The sequence below is a fragment of the Ctenopharyngodon idella genome, chromosome 14, assembly GCF_019924925.1.
Source record: "Ctenopharyngodon idella isolate HZGC_01 chromosome 14, HZGC01, whole genome shotgun sequence".
Classification (NCBI taxonomy): Eukaryota; Metazoa; Chordata; class Actinopteri; order Cypriniformes; family Xenocyprididae; genus Ctenopharyngodon; species Ctenopharyngodon idella.
In genome coordinates this window covers 1,485,087-1,509,196 of record NC_067233.1, presented here as the reverse complement: position 1 = coordinate 1,509,196, position 24,110 = coordinate 1,485,087, and the positions used below count along the sequence as shown (strand labels likewise).

The window sequence follows — 24,110 nt, the reverse complement described above, 5'->3', positions numbered from 1 at the left end:
TTTAATTAGTTGATTATTAGCATGTATATTACTAGGATATTGGCAGTTTATTAGTACTTATAAAGCACATATTAATGTCTTATTCTGCATGACCATATTCTACATCCCAATACCTAAATACTACCTTACTAACTACTAATAAGTAGTCATTAGGAGTTTATTAACCCCTTAAGCCCTGAGGGTATTTTCAGAGTTTTTTTTTTCTGAGTGACACACAAAAAAGTAAACACTCGTAACTCCAAAACCATAGCAAGGAGAGTCAAAAGGTTGGTATTGTTTGAAAGGAAACTTTTTAAATAATAATAAAAAAATAATAATAAATTTGGACATTTGCAAACTGCTGATAATGACAAAAAAATACAAGTTTGCTCAAGGGAAATTTGACATATATTTCATATTTGACATGCAATAACTCGAAGAGGAAATAAGGTAGGAGGACAATTGGTGATGTTCCTCTATATGTGAGCTGTATCTGGATCAAATTTTGTGGTGATTGCATAAAGAAATCAAAAGTTACAGCATTTGGAACCAAGGTAGCCTTTTTTGTTTATCCATTGCCTGCATTTTTAAAATCGTTCTTTCACGTAGAGTAACTCGTGATTGGCGCATGGGATTATGATGATCTTGGACTCTTTTCAATCGGGAGCATCCACTGTAAGTAAGCCATTTTCTACAATCTATGCACGTTTCATGAAGTTATAAGCTAAAATGCCACATGAAAGCTACATTTTAGTTTTAGTTAGCATCTTTGCACCTGTGGGGTTTTATGTGTCATAATTGCGTGATCAATATCTCGTGAACGGCTTATTATCTCATTTTACCGCCGGCGGGACACTTTGTGTTTAAGGTGTTAAGGCAAAAGTCGTAGTTAATAGTGAGAATTGGACCCTAAACTAAAGTGTGACCTTATTCAGATAGCTAGCTATAGATATTTTGACTTTAAATAACTTTCTAAGCAAGACCAAGTCTTCAATTTGTTGCTCCGCCATTATAGTATTTGACCTGAACAGAAAAACTATAGACCAAAAGTTGCTATGGAGCGACTGCTGTGGAGAATACTGCATGAATTGTGGTCTAAATGTGTTTGCATCCACAGGCTTGTGTAGAGTAGATGATAATACTTTAAATTGAACTAAATCTTGGTTATACTGTCAAAACATTGTGCATATTTAAGCATTTCTTTGTGGCACTTTACACTAGAAGCACTGATGAATGAATCAACATTGAACTGAATAATGACACTATTGTCTTCAGTAGAGCAGAATTGAATTCTGTTTGCATCAGTGATCATTGTTTTTTCCGATTTTCACTGCTTTGAAAGAGTCTGTATTGTATAAAGTGCTATAGAAATAAGGGTGACTTGACTGTACACACATTTTTCAAAATGATTTTCTGTGCTAATCAACAGTGTTGATAAAGCTTAAGTCTTTAACCCAGAATATTCCCTTAAAGTCAAGACTTAACATTCCACCTCAAGTTCTTTGCCTGAATATACACATGCTTCAGCCAGATCTAGTGAGTGGATCATCCTGAATATCTAAGATTTCTATCAACAGTCTCCAGCACCGTTCCTTAAACCACTTAATAAGAGGCTTTTGTCTTGGTCAGAATCCATATGTGTGGGGCCGCTAACACAGCTTTCACCTTCAGCGGGAGCTCACAGGCTTTATTTGAGCGTCACCTGCTGATGCCGCCATTATTCTACCAAGTCTGATTTCTCCTCATGTAGCTCAAAGCAATCACTCCAAGCTGTCGGAGTCCAAACAAAGGTCCGTATCTTGAGGTTTATGTTTCTGCCCCGCGGTGGTCTGCATACACAGGCATAATAGGAAAAATACACAAATCCTCACAGTTATGGTGCTTCACAATAAATCATCCTCAGGAGGTGAATTGCTTTTTTCTGAAGATATTGGGAGGCGCTGGAGGGCACGGCATGTATCCATAATGCCGACAGCTCCGGGAGGCAGCGGGACCTACGAGCGCTTAAATGAAGCCACATGCTGCCAAGTGCCATTCTGCTCTACGCTCACTGCTAATTTATAGCTGTGATTTCAGCTGGCTCTGATCAGCCCCCTGGTAAGATCTGTGGAAACGGTTTCAGCATGTTGTCAGGAGAAATCACCCGGCATTTCACACGAGTGAGCGAGTCAGCGGGGTGTCTGTACCTGACTCTCCCCGGGCCCGTTTCATCCAAAACGCTGTCAAGGAATGAGAGTAACACAAGGAAAGCTGTTCGATGTCGCAGACTCTTTGATCAACTGGTGGAAAACCAATTTGTTACAAATACAGAGCTGGACTGTGTTGAGAAGATAAACAATCCCCCAAGGAATGGTTAAAGTCTCTCATTACTCACTCACACATGTCATTCCAAACCTGGACCAGTTGCATAAACTTAGTCACTATGTTAAGACTGTGTCTTTGACCAACTTGCAGTAAAATAAGAGGTAAGTCTGATTCAAAACGTTAGGACCAGCCTTGAAGAAAAAAATTAGATAACTAACTTTTAAGACTAGTCTAAGCAGTTCACCCCAAAATGAAATTTGTCATTAATTAGTCTCATGTCATTCCACACCCCTAAGACCTTCGTTCATCTTCAGAACACAAATTAAGATATTTTTGATGAAATCCGAGAGTTTTTTTTTTATCTCCCATTGAAAGCAACGAAATTTCAAGGTGCAGAAAGGTACTAAAGACATCGTTAAAACAGTCATGTGACTGCAGTGGTTCAACCTTAATGTTATGAAGAGACGAGAATACTTTTTGTGAGCAAAAACAAAACAAAAATAACCACTTTATTCAACGAATTCTTATTTTTTGTGTCATTATCATACGTTGAAGACACATTGCAGAGCTTCCATGTTGTACGTCAGAATGCCGTCTCTTCATCAATATTTTTGATTTCATCAAAAATATCAAAATTTTTTCTAAGAAGTGTGGTTATTTTTACCGCCATTATACAAATAATGAACTCACATGTAGTAGGCGTGTTTCTGACCACTGTTTTAACCCACTTATGTCAAATGCAAAACACAATTCTATGGATGTATTGGATGTTATTATAGTGTTGAAAATACTAATGCCGCTGTAACTGGGTTGTGTTAAGACAGAGTGATTCGGAGTGGATTAAAAACTTCAAAATAATGTCACGGAGTTCATTTATGAAGTTGTGTGAACAACACGTCAGCCGTGTACGTTTGATCAGAGCGGTTAAGGTGTTTACATGCCTGTTTATTACAATTAAAATTTGGTGTACGCCACACAGTTTGATGCGATATGATTACTGTGAGCATTAGTTTGATTGACGTATTGTGTTTACATGAAGTAAAGTTTAATCGCAATATTGCCAAAATCCCATTATAATTGCACTATAATACATGCTCAATGTCTGTCAAACTCCAAAAAGGAGTAAAAAAGCACCAAAAAGGCTTGTTACAATGCTATATTACAAGTCTTTTGATAGCAAACGCTAGTTTTGTGTGACAAACAGTCCAAAATCACTGAAGAATTAATGCTGTTCTGGTGTCAGTGATGTCCAACTAATCCAAAACAAAGTAATAATGCTCGTCCAGCTAGTCCAGGTCCATCGACAGACTGATTTGGAATGTGAACATGGGATAAATGTGAACTTCGCTGGATTACTTTTATGTAATTTTTTTGTCTTTTTGGTCACTATAACTTAGCGTTGTATGGGAAAAACTGCCCTAAGATTAATCAAAAACGACTTGAAACAGATTGAAATGACACTTGAAATGGCAGAATTTCCATTTTTATATGGTATTTAAATTAAAAACATGTTCTGTAAAGTTGGACTGGAATAGTAGGCCTGGATTCAAAAGCCTTTTCCCACATAAACGTACAAGTGACATGACTGAATGAGTGTCGGATAAAAGAGTTTTGCTGAAAAGACCCATTTATATATGAATCCAGGCTTGACGTCCAAATACAATGTTAATCAGTAAATAAACTATAGTTAAACTCCCCTCCACATGAGGTGATAATGCGCTCAAACCATCAAACTCAACATAAATATTCTTCCTCATATATGATAAGGAGGACACTGACAGGGTACGTCGTCTGTAATGGTGATATCAGCAGATTTGGCATCATGTAGAGTCTCTTTATTAACTTTCTTATCTTTAGCTTATTCAGTATACTGTAAAAGCTCTTTCCTAATCGTGGGCCGTCTCACGGCTAAACCAAACATGTTCTTAGCATGTTCATCTATAATCTTTTGTGATCTTCTGAAGAGGGGTGATGTTTTCAGTGAGATGTTTATGATGTCTTTGTCTATTCCCCAAAGAAAATAGAAACTTTAGACAAAGACAGCCCGGCCAAGCATTCTTTGAAGGGAGTCAAATAAAAATGGGATTTGTGATTTGGTTTGCCTCAGGAAAATGCCACAGATTGCAAAAGGGACGAGACACTGATATTCAACTAACTCTATAAGGATAAAATTATGAGAGAAATGTTTTTCCTTCAGAAATAACATCTATTCTTTCAAAGGTTAAGTATGTATTTACACAAATGGGCTAAAGAACGAGAAAGAATTGCAGTCCATTTGTCCAGAACTTCAACATTAAATACAGGCTCATTGTCAGAAAATGATAACATTTACACACCATCTGAGCCCTCATAATTCATTTCTTTACAGCCTGAAAACATTATAACCAATCAGACATGATTCTGTTGAGCTTATAAATGCAACGGCCAATCAGAGTTGTTTAGATTAGTCACCGCTGAAAACACCAGGGTTTTGTCTGTGTAGCAAGAATATGACGTGCCGTTTCTCCACAAAAATATTCTATGTATTCTACTAATCGACATTAATAATCATTATAACAATATCAAGAGCAAAAACACAGCGAAAACACAGCTCTCACCTCGCACAAAGACAAAAACGCTGGCTGCCGTGGTCCCATCGATGACCGCTTTGATGTCCTGGTAGAAGCAGCGGTAATATCCTGAGTCATTGGCCTGGGTGTCAGTCAGTATTAAGGACTTACAGTAGGGTTTTCCAGTCTCCCCTTGACACTCCTTCACCCTGACCGCTCTGTGGCCCGGCGTGTCACCGGGTGACTGCTGATGCTGCCGATCAGTAATCTCGATTTTACTCAAAGATTCTTCAGGCCAGCTCCAGTCCAGAATCCGCTGTCCCCTGGAGGAACAGGGTCAGGTAACCACATTAAAATCAGTGCTATTCTAAATGTTTCGCTACAACATGGCACACAACCCACATCATTTACTCACCCTCATGTTGTTCTAAACCTGCTTAAAGTTCCTTCTTCTGTTGAACACAAAAGAAGATTTTGAAGAATGTCTGTAACCAAACGGTTTCTGCTCCTCATTGAATTCCATAGTATTTTTTTCCCATTCTATGGATGTCAATGGGGCCCATCAACTGTTCTTCAAAATATCTTCTTTTGTGTTCAGCAGAAGAAAGAAATTCATACAGGTTTGGAACAACTTGAGGGTGAGTAAATGATGACAGAATTTTCATTTTTGGGTGAAACTATCACTTTAATGAGATAAAATCTGAGTGAAAAATTGATTTATCCCCCAACTCATACAGTTCAACTTCTGAATAAAACTGAATCTTGCTGATTAGATAAAGTTTGATTAAGGCTCCTCTTCTAGGCCCTTCCTTCAAGGTAAACAAGTGTTGGGGAAAGTTACTTTTATGGAAAGTAATTCGTTACAATATTGCGTTACTCCTTAAAAAAGTATCTAATTGCATTACTTAGTTAATTTTTTTGGAAAGTAATGTGTTACAATATTACGTTACTCCTGAAAAAAGTAACTAATTGCGTTACTTAGTTACTTTTTATGGAAAGTAATGCATTACAATTTTGCGTTACTTCTGAAAAAAGTAACTAATTGCGTTATTTGTTTACTTTTTATGGAAAGCAATGCATACAATATTGCGTTACTCCTGAAAAAAGTAACTATTTGTGTTACTTAGTTACGGTTTATGGAAAGTTACAATGCGTTACAATATTGCGTTACTCCCTAAAAAGTATCTAATTGCGTTACTTAGTTTTTATGGAAAGTAATGCATTGCAATATTGCGTTACTCCCGAAAATGTAACTAATTGCGTTACTTAGTTACTTTTTATGGAAAGTAATGCATACAATATTGCGTTACTCCTGAAAAAAGTAACTAATTGCGTTACTTAGTTACTTTTTATGGAAAGTAATGTTACAATATTGCGTTACTCCCTAATAAAGTATCTAATTGCATTACTTAGTTACTTTTTATGGAAAGTAATGCGTTACAATATTGTGTTACTCCCTAAAAAACTAACTAATTTTTTTTTGAATGAATGAATGAATGAAAATGTTTATTTCGGTTGCATAACATATGAATGTATGATTTACTTACATAAAAATATAAACAGAATCAACCGAAAAGGTGTAGGCTGAAGCCATGGCTTATTATACTGTTACTTAGTTACTTTTTATGGAAAGTAATGCATTACATTACTTTTGAGTTACTTTTTGTCACTTGAGCTTTTTTAACAAAAACATATAAAATAAAAAATAAAAAAATATATATTTTTGGTCAAACTAAAGGCCCTTTCACAGCACTTGCGTTACTCGTAATACGTTACCACTAACACTGGTCTAAACATTTAGAAAAGTAATAGCAGTCTTCTCTCAATATGAAGTATACAGAGGAGGGGGGTTGTTTAAATCCTTAATCCTAAGTATGAGAAATAATAATAGTAATCCTTGCCTTAATTGCTTGCAAAAATTATTGTTTTGTTTTTTTACTTGAAAAGCATACTGTGCATGTCTTGAAAACAGTGCTTGAGTCCCTTGGAAGAACAGACAGGTTTGTAGATGGCAAAGGAAAGGGCAATGACATTTAAACTGATGTGTTCCTCAATCAGATTATGAAATACAGTGATTTCTGAACTCCCGCCATGAGTTTGCTTAATACTGCTCATCAATCACACTGAGAGGTGGCCCAAAAGGTATATGTTTGTAACTGCTGAAAAACAATTTATTCTGGGAATTCTTGGCAAGAAATGTCAGCAAATTTTGAAGGGATTAGAGGTAAATATGTTGGATCGCCTTCCTGTATGTTCATACCACATTTATTTCTAAACTTAACCATCCAATCAATTCCAAATGTAACATTCTCCTTGTTTTTGTAATGGCTCACAGGCTAATCCAATTATTCAATCAAAAACGACCAAATCCAGGCCTTGACTGTTTATTTAACTAGACATTTTATCCCATTCAGCACCAAAAGGTAATTTAACCTAGATGTATTAGGGTTATTGATGTCTAATATGTCCATGGACTTTTTTTTTATCAACATTAAGATTTTCGGAAAGAATGTATGTAAATGTGAGGGGAAAATGTACATTTAAGGTCCTGTGAGCATTCAAAATTTCTTAAAAATGTTATCTTGAAGGTATGATACTATCATGTCTATTATGAACGTGTTGCATCACAATGCCCTGTTTGCTTTGACATGTTCCTGGCCTGTTAGCCACGCCCCAAAACTTTTGCCTGCTACAGTAGCCACACCCCAAACTCTCTGCCTGCTACAGTAGCCACGCTCCAAACTCTCTGCCTGCTACAGTAGCCACGCCCCAAACTCTCACCTGTTACAGTAGCCACGCCCCAAACTCTCACCTGCTACAGTAGCCACGCCCCAAACTCTCTGCCTGCTACAGTAGCCACGCCCCAAACTCTCTGCCTGCTACAGTAGCCACATCCCAAACTCTCTGCCTGCTACAGTAGCCACACCCCAAACTCTTACCTGTTACAGTAGCCACGCCCCAAACTCTCTGCCTGCTACAGTAGCCACGCTCCAAACTCTCTGCCTGCTACAGTAGCCACGCCCCAAACTCTCTGCCTGCTACAGTAGCCACGCTCCAAACTCTCTGCCTGCTACAGTAGCCACGCCCCAAACTCTCACCTGCTACAGTAGCCACGCCCCAAACTCTCACCTGCTACAGTAGCCACGCTCCAAACTCTCTGCCTGCTACAGTAGCCACGCCCCAAACTCTCTGCCTGCTACAGTAGCCACACCCCAAACTCTCACCTGCTACAGTAGCCACGCCCCAAACTCTCTGCCTGCTACAGTAGCCACGCCCCAAACTCTCTGCCTGCTACAGTAGCCACACCCCAAACTCTCACCTGTTACAGTAGCCACGCCCCAAACTCTCCACATTTTTTTGCATAACAATTATTAAAAAAATATAGCAAAATGATGATTAAAATACTTTTAGACAGAGTTTAGTATAGATAATTTGATTGTACCTGCATGTAATGGTCAATGTGTCGTTAGCGTTAATCACGAGCTGGTCTTTGGTGTTGTCAAGGGTGGGTGGACTCATAGAAAACCCAGTCACCAGACCTAGAAGAAGAGAAAAGTATCATCATCATTAAAAGTGAATTCACCCTCAGTAAGTTCACAGCAGAATCTAAGAACAGTCAAATTCCCTTTATGTTCCAGACTCTAATAATCATTCCTGACAGATCCTTGGATGCAGTTTCACTGTGTGGCGCACCTCTGAAATAAAGAGGCAAAGTCCCGTCTCTTGTTTGGCTTTTCAGTCCAATATAAATGACATTGCAGTTCCACTTGATGTTTACAATATTTCTGTGTTACACGCAAATGGAATTCATGCCACGCTTCAGGAGCTCAATGAGAACTCAATGCCCTGTTTACACCTAAATGCGTTTTGGTCGACCGGATCACAAGTAGACAAGAGACACATTCCCATTTACACCTGGTGTTTCATCTGTCTCTTTTGTCCACTTTCAACCACTTCTGTCATGATTTCTTCGAGGGGAGGTTCTATGGGTGGGTAAATGTATGGGCTTTTTCAGATCTTTCTATCTAATACATGAAATAGGCTGATGCATTTACAATTTTTTAGTTAGTGTGTAATGTTGCTGTTTGAGCATAAACATCTGCAAAGTTACGACGCTCAAAGTTCAATGCAAAGGGAGATCTTTTCTTTTACAGAATTTGACTACAACAAACGGCTGGTAGGGACCACAACGAACTTCTTCCCAGGTTAGTGACATCACAAACCCTAACATTTACATAAACCCCACCCCCAAGAACACACAACAAAGGAGGTGTGGCCATGTTGGGCTGCTTTAGAGAAGAGGAAGAGTTGTTGTAGTAGAGTGTTGTTGACATGCCGTCATTTTACACCGGACTGCTTCACAAACGAGGGTCAATTCAACGAAAAATGATTAACATGACGGCACATGCTAGTGGATGAGTTGAATCAACTCCACAGCAACTACATAAATTTATCCACTAACCATTCAGAAACGTCTAAAAGTTGTAACTTCTTCCTGAGTCTCTCCATCAGTGTCGACTCCGGTTTGAACAATGTAAGGCTGAACACTTTCGTCATTTTGGCTGCGTGAGATTCTCCAGCTTTGTTGTTGTTGAGCAACCGAAGCATGAGCTGTTAAAGCTCCGCCCTCTTCTGGAAAGGGGGCGGGAGCAGCAGCTCATTTGCATTTAAAGGGACACACAAAAACAGTGTGTTTTTGCTCACACCCAAATAGGGGCAAATTTGACAAGCTATAATAAACGATCTGTGGGGTATTTTGAGCTGAAACTTCACAGACACATTCTGGAGACACCAGAGACTTATATTACATCTTGTAAAAGGGGTCCCCTTTAAGGTGCGGTCACACTAAAGAATTTTCAATAAAATTTGTGGACAAAATGGTCCATTGTCTATTGTCATCAGTGTAGACTCACAGAAGTGAAGCTTGGAGAAATCTTTCTGATCATGTGGATTCCTATTGAAATGCCTGGATGTCACTCAATCTACAGGCTACACCTCCAGGCACATATTTTGTTTTGTTTTTGTACTGTATGTCAATGATATTCTCATTAGAATGTTTTTCAGACAAAATGCACACCAGTTCCACTGGTATTATCCATTATCTGGGATTGACATTCAGATGGTTAGATATTCAATTGGATTCACATCAACAGAAGTCCTTTACAGGACTCAATGATTACTGATGCACTAAAAGTCCCTTGAACACATTAAAAGGCCGTTAATCTGGTTTGTGTTTAGCTGACAGTGGGGCAGAGAGGTCAATAGGTCATCGTAAAAAACGTTAATTGGTCTTTGCGTGCTGATGGTATAAATGTCTCTCAGAGGACACGGGAGTATGAACATGTCACGAGGAGTTATGAGGCGCACCTGGATCTCATTAACGCCAAACGACGACAAGGAGACACTGACACTCAAAACAAAAGCCTCCGAATCACATCAACAAGTGTTACTTTAATATGACAAGTTTATAGAGGGAAAACACAGCGGAAATGAGCACACAGCATCTCATCAGAGAGGTGTTTGGTACCAAAGAGTCTTTATTTATTTATTTTTTTAATGTGATGTATTTCTGAATAAAACAGTGCTGCGTTTCTCAAAAGCGTAGAGACCATTGGCGGCAATTGTTTTATGATCTACTTAGGCTTACGATGCTCTTGGGAGATTTCAGAAAGGCGACAGTAGCCTAAAACAATATCTTATTGTATAGTAATTCATTTCTTTATTTGGTTTTGTGAGCATTGGTTAACATTAATCAATTTCAAGTGTGGTCTTGTTAGTAAAAGAGTCAATTTTGAGTTTAATAAACCAAATAAATCAAACTTTTGGCCTGAAAATAACCCAAAGCATCCCACGAGAAGCTTTATTAATCACAACCTCCTTATCTACAGACAAACCTCTGAGGAATTCAGACAACGCTGCCTCTGACATTTCTGTAGAGTACCTGCTTTTGAATTCACTGAAGTTGTAAGCAAGAGACTTTATACATATTAGAATATATAACAAGGCTGTATATAATATGATGAATGAATTTTGGTTTGTCACAGCTATGGCAGAGATTCACATATACGGTAAGAGATACAGTTGAAGCTGTTTCTCTTCAGACTAGCAGAGCAAAATGATTTCAATGCCTGTCCCTGTGACTCCATAAAAGAACACATGTCAATCAGAAGGAATATTTCTGGATCAGTGCATTTCATGTGCACAATCCATGTGTTTCAGACGCATCCGGCCTCACAAGCCCACAATAGAATTTGGTAAATATTTGATGGCTGTTTACAGTTCGACATGAACATCCTGGTGGCTTTTCTGCAGCAGTATTTCAGCTCTGAGGATTGATGGTTGGATTTCACCAGTGTATGTTGGATAAATGTGAAATATTTCAACAAAAACCATCTGAAAACCTGTGCATTACATCTGATTTGGTCTTAACTACCAGTTTGAGCTCATGATTCCCAGCCCAACAGCCGAAGGAAAACAACAACTGTGTCATAAACTTTAACGAGGTGATTTTTGTCCTGCAGAATTTGAGCCATAGATTCAGGGTTGAAATTCAAATAAATCACATCCGATAGCAGGTACAGCATGATAGAAACTCACAGAAACCTAAAAAGATTTCTTCATTTTCTTACATTTCAACAACTGCTCTTAACTGTTATAATAACATCTCGAGACGGACTTCAAACAGAGAGATTTACATTACAAACATGGCTGATGGAAATTAAGAAGCGATAAAAACAAATCATGTCTGTGATATCTGCATGATATCTTTATGACATGACAGGGAGAAAATATCACTGCTGTTGCTGTCAGAACGAAGTCTTGATTCCTCACAGAAAACCCAAAACATTTGAAGGCATTTTTGTTACCATGCATATGGACTAAACCTCGCTGATGCAAAATGATGCAGAAACATTCGTCATTTTGCTAAACACATCTCGTGGTTTAAATGTGATCTGTCTTCAAATGCTTTGCTCCCTTTGAAAACGAAAGATTGAGTTGCATACACGCTGACTTGAAAAGATTTATGACAAACATTAAGCGGCTCACAGTGCGAGCGGTCACTTCTCATCCGCAGCGCTTCTCATTCACTCTCCCCAGATGTGATGATGACACGGACTCGCAGCGCTGTGCTCAATGGGCCCGGCTTTAACTCTCCACTGCACACCAAAACATTTGTGAGGATGTTTGACTTGTGCAAGCGCACTTTCTGCCAGAACACAGCCCACAGACACAGTTGGACGGCACCGAGGAATGAGAACCAGAGACATTTGGAAGGTATCTGATAGCAGACTTAGAGATATTAGGGCGGCGTTCTGAAATCATCCAGTGTAAACCACAGATTCAATGCTAAATTGGCATGATCTGTGTGCCAGATCCTTTCCATATGGATATACGTTTCTTTCACAAGGATGCTGTGTGTAGCAGTCGTCTGGGGCGCTGACTGTTAACCTGTCAGTGTGATATATGACTAGAGTAATACATAAGCAGTTAGCAGGGGTTAACCCCTAGGCAGAGACAGATGAGGGCTCATACTGTATCGCTTGTTTGTAATTCAAAGCACACTGCAGTAGATACTGGATGTGTGCAGCGCTTTGAGGCCCTCTTACAACTGGAGGAAAAATAAATTCTTGTATTAAAATGGCACCAGATTCTTCACAGTGACCTGGTCATGTTAACCTAGATACAATTTTGGATCATGGAGGTCAGAATGTGATAGTTGTGTGGTCAGTTATGATATTCCATTGGGAATGATTGGGATGGACAGGGTGGTCGACTAAACAGCCTATAAGGACAAGCTGGTTAGGACGGCCATTTTAACTAAAACATTTTTAAAGAGGATCTGCTTTAAAACAACCCAAATGCTGGGTTAAAACAGCACAACCGCTGGGTTAAAACAGCCCAACCGCTGGGTCAAAACAACCCAATCGCTGGGTTGAAACAGCCCAACCACTGGGTTAAAACAACTCAATTGCTGGGTTAAAACAGCACAACCACTGGGTTAAAACAACCCAATCGCTGGGTTAAAACAGCCCAATCGCTGGGTTAAAACAGCACAACCGCTGGGTTAAAACAGCACAACCGCTGGGTCAAAACATCCCAATCACTGGGTTAAAACAGCACAATCACTGGGTTAAAACAGCCCAATCGCTGGGTTAAAACAGCACAACCGCTGGGTTAAAACAACCCAATCGCTGGGTAAAAACAGCACAACTGCTGGGTCAAAACAGCCCAACCGCTGGGTCAAAACAACCCAATCACTGGGTTGAAACAGCCCAATCGCTGGGTTAAAACAACCCAACCACTGGGTTAAAACAGCACAACCGCTGGGTTAAAACAGCACAACCGCTGGGTCAAAACATCCCAATCACTGGGTTAAAACAGCACAATCACTGGGTTAAAACAGCCCAATCGCTGGGTTAAAACAGCACAACCGCTGGGTTAAAACATCCCAATCACTGGGTTAAAACAGCACAATCACTGGGTTAAAACAGCACAACCACTGGGTTAAAACAACCCAATCGCTGGGTTAAAACAGCCCAATCGCTGGGTTAAAACAGCCCAATCGCTGGGTTAAAACAGCACAACCGCTGAGTTAAAACAACCCAATCGCTGGGTTAAAACAGCACAACCGCTGAGTTAAAACAGCCCAACCGCTGGGTCAAAACAACCCAATCGCTGGGTTAAAACAACTCAATCGCTGGGTTAAAACAACCTAATCGCTGGGTTAAACACCCCAATCGCTGGGTTAAAACAGCCCAACCGCTGGGTTAAAACATCCCAATCGCAGGGTTAAAACAGCACAATCACTGGGTTAAAACAGCACAACCGCTGGGTTAAAACAACCCAATCTCTGGGTTAAAACAGCCCAACCGCTGGGTTAAAACATCCCAATCGCAGGGTTAAAACAGCACAATCACTGGGTTAAAACAGCACAACCGCTGGGTTAAAACAACCCAATCTCTGGGTTAAAACAGCTCAACCGCTGGGTTAAAACAGCCCAATCGCAGGGTTAAAACAGCACAACCGCTGGGTTAAAACAACACAATCGCAGGGTTAAAACAACACAATCACTGGGTTAAAACAACCCAAACGTTGGGTTAAAACAGCACAACCGCTGGGTTAAAACAACCCAATCGCTGGGTTAAAAAAAAGTAAGACCTTTAGTGACAGTTAAGCATCTCTGAATGTGAGCTGCGGGGTATTTTGGGAAGTCGTACGCCTGTGGAAAACAGATAAATGGAGCAGAGAGCAGTCATTCTTGCACTTTGAAGCATTCATGGATTGTTATTCGCTGTGGTATATATAACAGTGAGAAATAAGGCCTTCAAAGGTAGTCTTTTCCCTTTTGCTCTGAGGACGGAAACATGGAACCTTTGATAGGCAAATGCATTTTTTGTCCTATCCAGTAAATTTCCTGTTTTCCTGCTTGGCTTTTCACTTCACAATTTCCTTTAGTGGGAGATAACAGAGAAATGTTCATTTTCCTATTATTCTTTCTGATCTATTTATCTATCTATGTATCTATCTATCTATGTATGTATCTATGTATGTATCTATCTATGTATCTATCTATCTATCTATCTATCTATCTATCACTCTGTCTATTATCAGCAGGGTCGGGTCAGTCAGACAGTAGGGCACAGGGCCTGAAATAGCCGTGTGTCCGGCCTACAACTGGAGGGCAACTAGGCCACAGAACAGACCTCCTCCCTGGACTGAGGAGTCAGCATCCCGCCGCTCGGCGTGGAGGACATCGGTCAGGCCTCAGGAGGGGATGTGCACATTAAAACACGAGTGAGAGAGACAGAGCTGGATGCAGTTCCTCTGTCCTCTAGAGCCAAGGCCAGGGACACGCTTTGATTCCGCTGTCACCCGTGGGGAGAGGATGAGATCCAAAAGTGCGACTGTATGTCCTTTTATGCACGTCTATCTGCCTACTTGTGGCCTTCCTATTTCCTGGCTGGGATTTGGGGTGAGGTCAGGATGTTGTGGGAGGGGAGACATCTGTGTGGGTTTCCTACATGTTGCTTTCTCATCCCTTACTAGTATTTCCTGTACCTGTGGAGGCTGCCAACAGGACGCTGTCTTCTTTCCACGGTATAATCTCATTTTCTGTCATCACTGTCGTTCGGAAATTATCTCCCCCACTAAGATCTAATGATACTGGAACAGTAGGAATCCAAGTCCTTAATATGAATCAAAGCTCAGCTGAAAGTACAATCAAATTAGCCGAATCTTTAGGGGTGTCACAGACTCCATGTGGGCCAGTTCATTAGATAATGGTAGCTGTTATAAATCTGCTGATGCACAAAGATGAATATCAGATTAATATATGGATTTGGTCAGTGGAGGCAAAGGACATGCTTGCGGTCCTCTTTCCCACGAACCCTCTCTGACCTCCAATGCCATATCACTGACCAAAGAAATCTAACACTTGTTACGCCTCACGGCGCAGCATGAAATATTGCCACAGGCCACGGAGCTCATTCCAATTATGGCGACTCTGTGCTTAAACCAATAAGCTTCACATTTTCCTCCACCGAGACCCTCAAGAAGGATCTCAATTTAAAGTGAAAACACAGTATATAACCTGATGACAAGCCCTTTAAACACAAACCTAGAAACAGACTGAAAGTCTATTAGAGAATTCTGCTTGTATAGTAAGTGATATAACAGAAGTGATTGCGTGAGAAAATATATCTGTAGCTCCTAAATACTTCTGAGTGTTTACCAGTATTTATTTGAACATTTACTGTATGTTATGAATAGAAAGGGTTATTTGAGGGAGTGCGCTGTATGTTCCATCCTCGTGATGTAATTAAATAAGTGTTTCAACAGACAAAGAGACTAAAAGTAGATTTTGATACTTTCTGAAGAAATGTAACCCTCCCGTTGAGGTCAAACTGACCCCCCATTGGGTTCCATGCAACTTGCCAAAAATCAACATGATGAAAAACACTTAGAATCTTGTAAAAACAGAAAACCATTATTGTAGCTCGCCAGAGATTTAAAAAATCTAAAATATGTGAGAAATTTCATAATTTCAAACTATTTGTATTGTGTTAGGGGTCAGTTTGAACCACATATTTTTGTTCAAAATGATCTGAACAGACACAAAATAAAAAAATTGATGTTTCTTGTCATACTTTTAGTGACTATTTGCACACTGAGATGAAAATAACTACAACTAAATAGTATCTAACATTATTGACGAATAAGGTTTTTAAAAGTGTAAAAAAACATAATGGAGATATAATAATTTTGAAGTCTTATTAAGTGTTAACAATGAGATTATGTGGTTTTTATAATCAATTAACACTGCTTTTGTCATTTTTTACAAGATGGACAAAATTTGTCAGCAAAAAAGTCATTCGGTTTAACCAAAATTTCGGTTTTACCGAATGACACTTTTGGTTACACCGAATGATGATATTTTCAAACAATGCTAACAGGCTGATATCTAGCTAGCTAACAAAAGAACAATCAAATATTTTATATTTAGTACAAGTTTTTAAAATATTACAACATTTTCCATGTTTTATAGCGGTTGTACCGAATGACCTGATGTTTCAGGACATGTGTATGAACAAGTGAAAACATGAATTTTTCAAATAGCTAAAAGAGAGTTAGTTACTTTGCTTCATGACCATGTGGTCCTTTGCAGGTGTCTGAATGATGTCACATCCTGTCACATGATATTGACCGCATGACTTGATCCAAAATGGTCCTTTATATTGGTTACTCCGAATGACATCAATGAAATTCATTTTTCTGGACGTTCTTTCTCATAACAAAGCAACGACTTCTACACATAATTTTAATACCATTTTGCACTATGTTGATATATGATGTTATAAAATCATGCCAGAATAAAAAACTTATACATTTATTACATTTTAAGATATTTTAATCACAAATGAAATGGCTGTATTGGCCTTTGGACGGTTAAACCGAATGAACTTTTGACACTTCAAAATCTTTAAAATACCTTTATATGTAGCAAAATATAATTAAAAAGTTTGGGATTCAATAAAAGAGATCTAGTTGTACTACCTTACATACTTTGGATGTCATATCTTTGTTTTTTATTATTATTATTAAGGCCAAAAAAATGACCCGTCACGTCATTGACCCGTTTATACTTAGAGTAAGTGGTATTTATTGCTATTTGTATTTAGTGTAAACATCCTCTGATGTATGGAGCAAATTTACATAAACTTCAAGTCTTAAATATCATAAGCTCTCATGTATTTCATATTTTAGTTTTTGACAAGCTACAATAATGTTTTTTTCACTCGACTCTCCCAATTTTTTGGAAAACTGCATGAAAACCAATGGTGGCCTCAAAACAACAATGATGATTAATTTTTATCATCTGCCAGGCAAAACCCACAAGTCAGGTGGTTTAGAAAATGAATAGATTTATCATTCATGTCTGTAAAGCACCAAACAGTTTAGTTTTCAGTTTAGAACTGAAAGTTTGGGGATTGTTCATAGCAAAAATCCTAAATATGAGCAATCAATAGTAATAACGATACATTATTAATTGTATTGCTCCCAGGAAGATCAGAATATCAATAAAACACCGAGACGTCAAACCCCAACCTGCACAATTAGCACATCTAATGTGAAACACATGGCTGAAAGTGAGATCTTGACATCAAAATTTGAAATATGGTTTTACAATTACACCTTTATAGAGTTCAGCTCCAGTCATATTTCATATTACAAACATTCTGAAGAGCTGATGATGAGATATTTGTTCTGCCAACACAGCAATGGAGTTTAATCACAGGAATCTCCAGAGAGTAATTACTTTCCATTATACGAGACACTACAGACACTGCCTTGAAGTCGGTGTTGCGGCCAACAACTTTACATAATAAACCTGCATCCTAATGCAAACGTCAAATCTTCAAATGCAGTTGATTGATAACAGCTCTGCTCTTGAAATCAACCTTTAAAAAGCATCCTGCTTAAAAAAGCTTTTTGGACTTTAGCAGAGGCACGGCACTTGTTATGACAGGGTCACCAAGCTGCCATGTGGTTTTCATTTTAATGCAGACATCTATAGGTGGAGTTCTGTAGATTCCACGCATCCTTCTGCCAGAGTCTTCTCTGTTTGATATGCAACCTGGCAACGCTCGGGAGGAGTGAGTTTTCCAAACTTTCCGATCTCTCTCTATGACACCTGCGCTGACCGAAGCTCTCGAGTATGTCTTTATCTGGTAACTTCTCTCTGCACCACTACCATGAAACAGGGATTTTTGAGACTCAAACAGCTCAGTATTATGATTGGCTGATACCGTACCCCCTGACCGAGGCTCTGGTTTCAGAGGTGTTCTGCTGGAATAAAACTGTGTACATAAGAAATACCACAGCAAAAAAATATGCAAGATATCGATAACAGAAAACACCAGCAAATGCCATGAAGATTAAAGTCAATATAAAAACATGATTTTGCATCTGTAGGAAGGCACAAAGGAAAGAAAGCATTGCTCAAAAAATAATGTGCATTAAGATATCTTGTACAACTTAATTACTTTCTCATCAATAAGACCAATGACCAGGCAAGAATAAAGACAAGGCTCCCTCTAGTGATTTATCTCATACAATCCATCAAAACTAGACATTGATTGCATTGTTAAACTGCGTTAAAATGGTAAATAATTATGCAAAGCCAAACTGAAGAGCAGTCATGCTCAATTCAGAAACAAATGATGAAGTAAATTACATATAACACACAAATCCATTTCAATAAATCCCCAACTAGCCTGATTTAGATGATGTCGTCAATGCATTATTTCTGTAAATTATTGTGCAAATTTTGCTAATTTGCTTATGATTAGCGTTAATACCCAGTAAAGAGTTAATACACATACAAAAACTTTTGCATGAGTAATACAGAACTGAACCAACATTTTACAACGTTAACAAGAAGCGCCTCGACAAACTTTGCATGCAAACTTTCACAGTTTTCTAGAACGCGACCAGATTCAAACATCACGAACTTTCGCGCGCGCTCGCAGTTTTGACAGCTTCGTTGTTCATAATGTTTTTCTGCATTTTAGCGTCCTTCTAGGCTGGTTTATCGAACATGCGTTAATCTCACCTGAGAAGAAGGGAATCCCAATCCAAATCCGACAGAAAAGCGTACAATCTCTCTTCATTTCCAGGTTTCCAGTCCTCCGGGGTTTTAGATATTCTAGCAAACCTGCGCGTCTTCCGATGTCATTTAATAAAGCGAGCAGAAGCACCTCAGATTCAGGTGAAACCCAAAGAAGCGTCTCTGAAAGAGGATGTGCCACAGGACGACGGGAATAAAACGCTCTTTTTCCTGTTGAAAAGAGAATCCTGAAGTTCTGAATGGATTTACAATCATTTCCTTTTCCTCTGACTCACTCATCTGCCTCCTTTGCTTCATGAACGCCCGTGATAATGCTGTTCCTCCCCAGTCTGAAGTGTCACATAAAGTGTCTGGACCTGTTTAAACTGATGAAGCATTTGACCACAGTGCATATATCCTTCTGAGGACCAGCAGTTCATTTGTGTCCAGTGTAGTGGACATGTGTTTTGTGTTAATATCACGGAGAGCGTAAATGCCACTGTTTAAAGCCCTGAAATCCTGGATTTTTTTCTGACAGCAGTTGATTGAGGGTGTCTAAATATAAATGGTTGGATTAAGGAGTATATTTGCAGTGATCTGAATAAGCTGCATCTCAAATTGCCCCTATAAGTCCAGGTGTTATATTAAGTCCTTTGTCAGACTATCCAGACCATAACTAGATGATCATAACGCTATCAAGACCATGATAAATGGGACACTCTCCAGCAGAACTTCACATCCCATCTGACCATTTAAACTTAATCAGATCATTCCCACACTTGAAAAAAATGCTGGGTTAAAAACAATAAACCCAGCAAATGTGCTGTTTTAACCCAGCGATTGTGCTGCTTTAACCCAGCAGTTGGAATGTTTTAACCCAGCGAATGAGTTGTTTTAACCCAGTGATTGGGTTGTTTTAACCCAGCGATTGGGTTCTTTTAACCCAGCGATTGGGTTGTTTTAACCCAGTAAATGGGTTGTTTTAACCCAGCGATTGGGTTGTTTTAACCCAGCGATTGCGTTGTTTTAACCCAGTGATTGGGTTGTTTTAACCCAGTAAATGGGTTGTTTTAACCCAGCGATTGGGATGTTTTAACCCAGCGATTGTGCTGATTTAACCCAGCGACTGGGTTGTTTTAACCCAGCGATCGGGTTGTTTTAACCCAGCGATTGGGTTGTTTTAACCCAGCGATTGTGCTGCTTTAACCCAGCAGTTGGAATGTTTTAACCCAGCGAATGAGTTGTTCGGGTTGTTTTAACCCAGCGATTTATGTGCTGCTTTAACCCAGCAGTTGGAATGTTTTAACCCAGCGAATGAGTTGTTTTAACCCAGCGATTAGGTTGCTTTAACCCAGTGATTGGGTTGTTTTAACCCAGTGATTGGGTTGTTTTAACCCAGCTATTGGGTTCTTTTAACCCAGCGATTGGGTTGTTTTAACCCAGCGATTGGAATGTTTTAACCCAGTAAATGGGTTGTTTTAACCCAGCGATTGGGATGTTTTAACCCAGCGATTGTGCTGATTTAACCCAGCGACTGGGTTGTTTTAACCCAGCGATCGGGTCGTTTTAACCCAGTAAATGGGTTGTTTTAACCCAGTGATCGGGTTGTTTTAACCCAGCGAACAAGTTGTTTTAACTCAGCGATTGTGCTGATTTAACCCAGCGATTGGGTTGTTTTAACCCAGCGATCGGGTTGTTTTAACCCAGCGATTGTGCTGATTTAACCCAGCGACTGGGTTGTTTTAACCCAGCGATCGGGTTGTTTTAACCCAGTAAATGGGTTGTTTTAACCCAGCGATCGGGTTGTTTTAACCCAGCGAACAAGTTGTTTTAACTCAGCGATTGTGCTGATTTAACCCAGCGATTGGGTTGTTTTAACCCAGCGAACAAGTTGTTTTAACTCAGCGATTGTGCTGATTTAACCCAGCGATTGGGTTGTTTTAACCCAGCGATCGGGTTGTTTTAACCCAGTGATTGGGATGTTTTAACCCAGCGAATGAGTTGTTTTAACCCAGCAATTGGATTGTTTGACCCAACCTGCTGGGTAGTTTTATTTAACTCAGCTATTGTACAAAAAATTACTGTATTTCTTGCATAAAATGAACTCAAAATATGTTGGAAATGAATATGTTTAATAAACCATTTATTAATACGTTTAATGAATAATAACTAAACAATAACATTATATTGCTTATTAATAAATGTTCACCTTTTAAATATTATTATTGCCTCTAGTAATTACGTGTCTGATTTTTAAACAATAGTTGAGTCAAATAAAACTACCCAGCATGTTGATCAAACATTTAACCCAACCACTGAGTTTGTCCATTTTCAACCCAACTTGAGTTGTTTTTAACCCAGCACTTTTTAGAGTGCAGGAACGGGCAGCAAGTGTGTGTGTGTGTGTGTGATTGTGTGTGAGTGTGTGTGTGTGTGTTTTCACAGGCATGCTTTATGTTTGATTTGGCTCTTGAAGCGTTCATTAGTGTGAATGTATGAAGGGTCAGGGGATTCTTCAGTCATAATGTTACTTGGCACGTGTACAAACACTACGCCACTGGCTAATGAATCTTTAACAGCCATATTCATGACTGGCAGATGGGTGTTTGCTTAATCGATCAAGTTTAATGGCAATAATTCTATCTATATGAACAAATTTACATTATAAAAATTCTATTCCGCTGTCGTTAGTCCCTTCAGCAGAACATTTAACCCTGCATCACTCCAGAGGGATTGTTCCTTTATAGTTTAAGTGTTTTAAAAAGCTTTGGATGGAAAAATATGGTAAACAGCAAATAAATAAGCCTTGATTTCTCTTTGAATGCAGATTGTGTACCGGAACAGGTTGCAATTAGTAGTTATGACTCACTGCTTTTAACAGCGGTTCTTAGCTGGCGGGTTGCAATCCAAAAATAGATGGCAGGTTTGTTCTGATAGACTCATTGACAGCAGGGAAGAAGTGAGATAGCAAAATCAGTATGCATATTAACTTTTAGTTACTGACATTAAAGTTTGCATATGCAATCAAACTCTACAGGACTTAAATATGAACCATCTGTCACTTGGGAGATGCTATAAACACATTATAGATAAGTGTCAATGTGTTGCTTTAAACCCATGAACAAAACTGTGTGAAGTAAAATAATGATCCAGGCTTACAGGTTGTATTGTGCTGGGTCGTCACTAAACTACCAAACAGAGCTATCAAAAGTACTGACAATTATTATTATTATTATTATTGACCTTTTCCGGTATCCACATGAAAAGTGCAGCATTTCCTCTTGCCGTGTTCTCTATAGTCCAGCTCAAGGACTAGACCTTGAAGTGCCACGGTTTCTTCTTCCACATCCTGGGGTCAGGAAACACATTACTCCGCTCTCCCGCTCATCAGAAGGAAATGAGAGCATGTCACTCACCACCAGGAACTAACAACACTGCCAAGAACAAGATACAACCCAATGAATGGCCTGCATACATTTACAGACATCGCAGCAGTTATGAGCTCTGTGGTCAGGTGAACTGTGGAGCTTCAGTTTAATGGCAAATGCTTTCTTTGCACTTTTCCAATTTAGTGTGACACCATTTGTGGACTAATGAAAATTAGACTTTCAGTAACCCATGATAGTGTTGAGAGGCTGTATTTATACCTGCAAATTCAATGTTAAATCTTGAAAAGAATGTCTTTATTATACACTCATGTTCAGCATGTGGATAAAAACATTATAGTACAAACATGGGTAACACTTTATTTTGATGCTCCCCAACACACATTCACAAAAGTTAGTTGCAAAGTTACTTGTAGTTGCAATGTAGTCACAAACTTACTTGTAGTTGCAATGTAGTTGCAAAGTGACTTGTATCAAAGTCTCTTTCAAGGAAAGTCTGTTCACTCGGCGACCATATTTGAAACGCCTCCGGGCAGCTATTTTGGACATCCAAGACCAAGTTCTATTTGAATGGGGGAATCCTGAAATCTCAAAAACTGCTTGGCGAACTCACAATTAAATAACATTTCAAATAAGCAACCAAATCTGACATGAACTGTCCCATAAATGTTGTTTATGCTCAAATAGCGTTAAAAAAAGCGTATTTTTCAGGTTAGACCAGCCAATGCGCATGTGCAGTCCTAAGCTTGAGTCTTAGGTTTCTATGGGAACCCGAACTTCTAATGACAGCTGCAGTGACGCAACGACTTTACCAATCAGCATATGGCTCTTTTACTTAGAAGGCGGGATGTATTCCGCCATATTGTGCTTTGCAGTTTCTCCCATTCATAACTAACAGGAGTGAACCATCTTTCTATATCTATAGTCTTTGCTTGTAGTTGCAATGTAGCTGTAAAGTGACTTGTAGTTGCAATGTAGTTGCAAAGTGACTTGTAGTTGCAATGTAGTTGTAAAGTGACTTGTAGTTGCAATGTAGTTGTAAAGTGTCTTGTAGTTGCAATGTAGTTTTAAAGTGACTTGTAGTTGCAATGTAGTTGTAAAGTGACTTGTAGTTGCAATGTAGTTGCAAAGTGACTTGTAGTTGCAATGTAGTTGTAAAGTGTCTTGTAGTTGCAATGTAGCTGCAAAGTGACTTGTAGTTGCAATGTAGTTGCAAAGTGACTTGTAGTTGCAATGTAGTTGCAAAGTGACTTGTAGTTGCAATGTAGTTGTAAAGTGTCTTGTAGTTGCAATGTAGTTGCAAAGTGACTTGTAGTTGCAATGTAGTTGCAAAGTGACTTGTAGTTGCAATGTAGTTGTAAAGTGACTTGTAGTTGCACACTGCGAAAAATGCTTTTCTTATTTAGTATTTTTGTCTTGTTTCCAGTCTAAATATCTAAAAATTCTTAAATCCAGATTCTTTTACTAGATAAGTAAAATGACATAAGATATTTTTTCTTGTTTTCTGGAAAAAAAAAATCAAAATAAAGTGAGTTTTTGCTTAAAACAAGCTAAATTATCTTCCAATGGGGTAAGAAAAATAATCTTGTTTCTGTTTGAAATCTTTTTCTTGTTTCTGTTTGGGACAGAAACAAGAGAAAGATTTCAAACAGAAACAAGATCATTTTTGGGACAGAAACAAGAAAAAGATTTCAAACATAAACAAGATTATTTTTCTTACCTCACTGGAAGATTATTTTGCTTGTTTTAAGCAAAATCTCACTTCTTTTTGATTTTTTTTCCCCC

At 38.9% G+C, this 24,110-nt stretch overlaps 1 protein-coding gene across 2 annotated transcripts in view; it reads right to left on the bottom strand.

Moving 5' to 3' along the window:
* flt4 (fms related receptor tyrosine kinase 4) overlaps window positions 1–19,335 on the bottom strand; it is a 43,789-nt gene extending 24,454 nt beyond the window's left edge. Inside the window, exons 1-3 of one of the 2 annotated variants that reach the window (XM_051860585.1) lie at window positions 18,946–19,335; window positions 8,275–8,371; window positions 4,881–5,155 (exon numbers count right to left, since the gene is read on the bottom strand). In XM_051860585.1, coding sequence (XP_051716545.1) covers window positions 4,881–5,155; window positions 8,275–8,371; window positions 18,946–19,003 — 430 coding nt within the window. In that variant the 5' untranslated portion in view covers window positions 19,004–19,335. The remainder of the gene's footprint in view (window positions 1–4,880; window positions 5,156–8,274; window positions 8,372–18,945) is intronic. The other variant, XM_051860584.1, reaches the window with a different exon arrangement.
* Window positions 19,336–24,110: the final 4,775 nt, after the last annotated feature.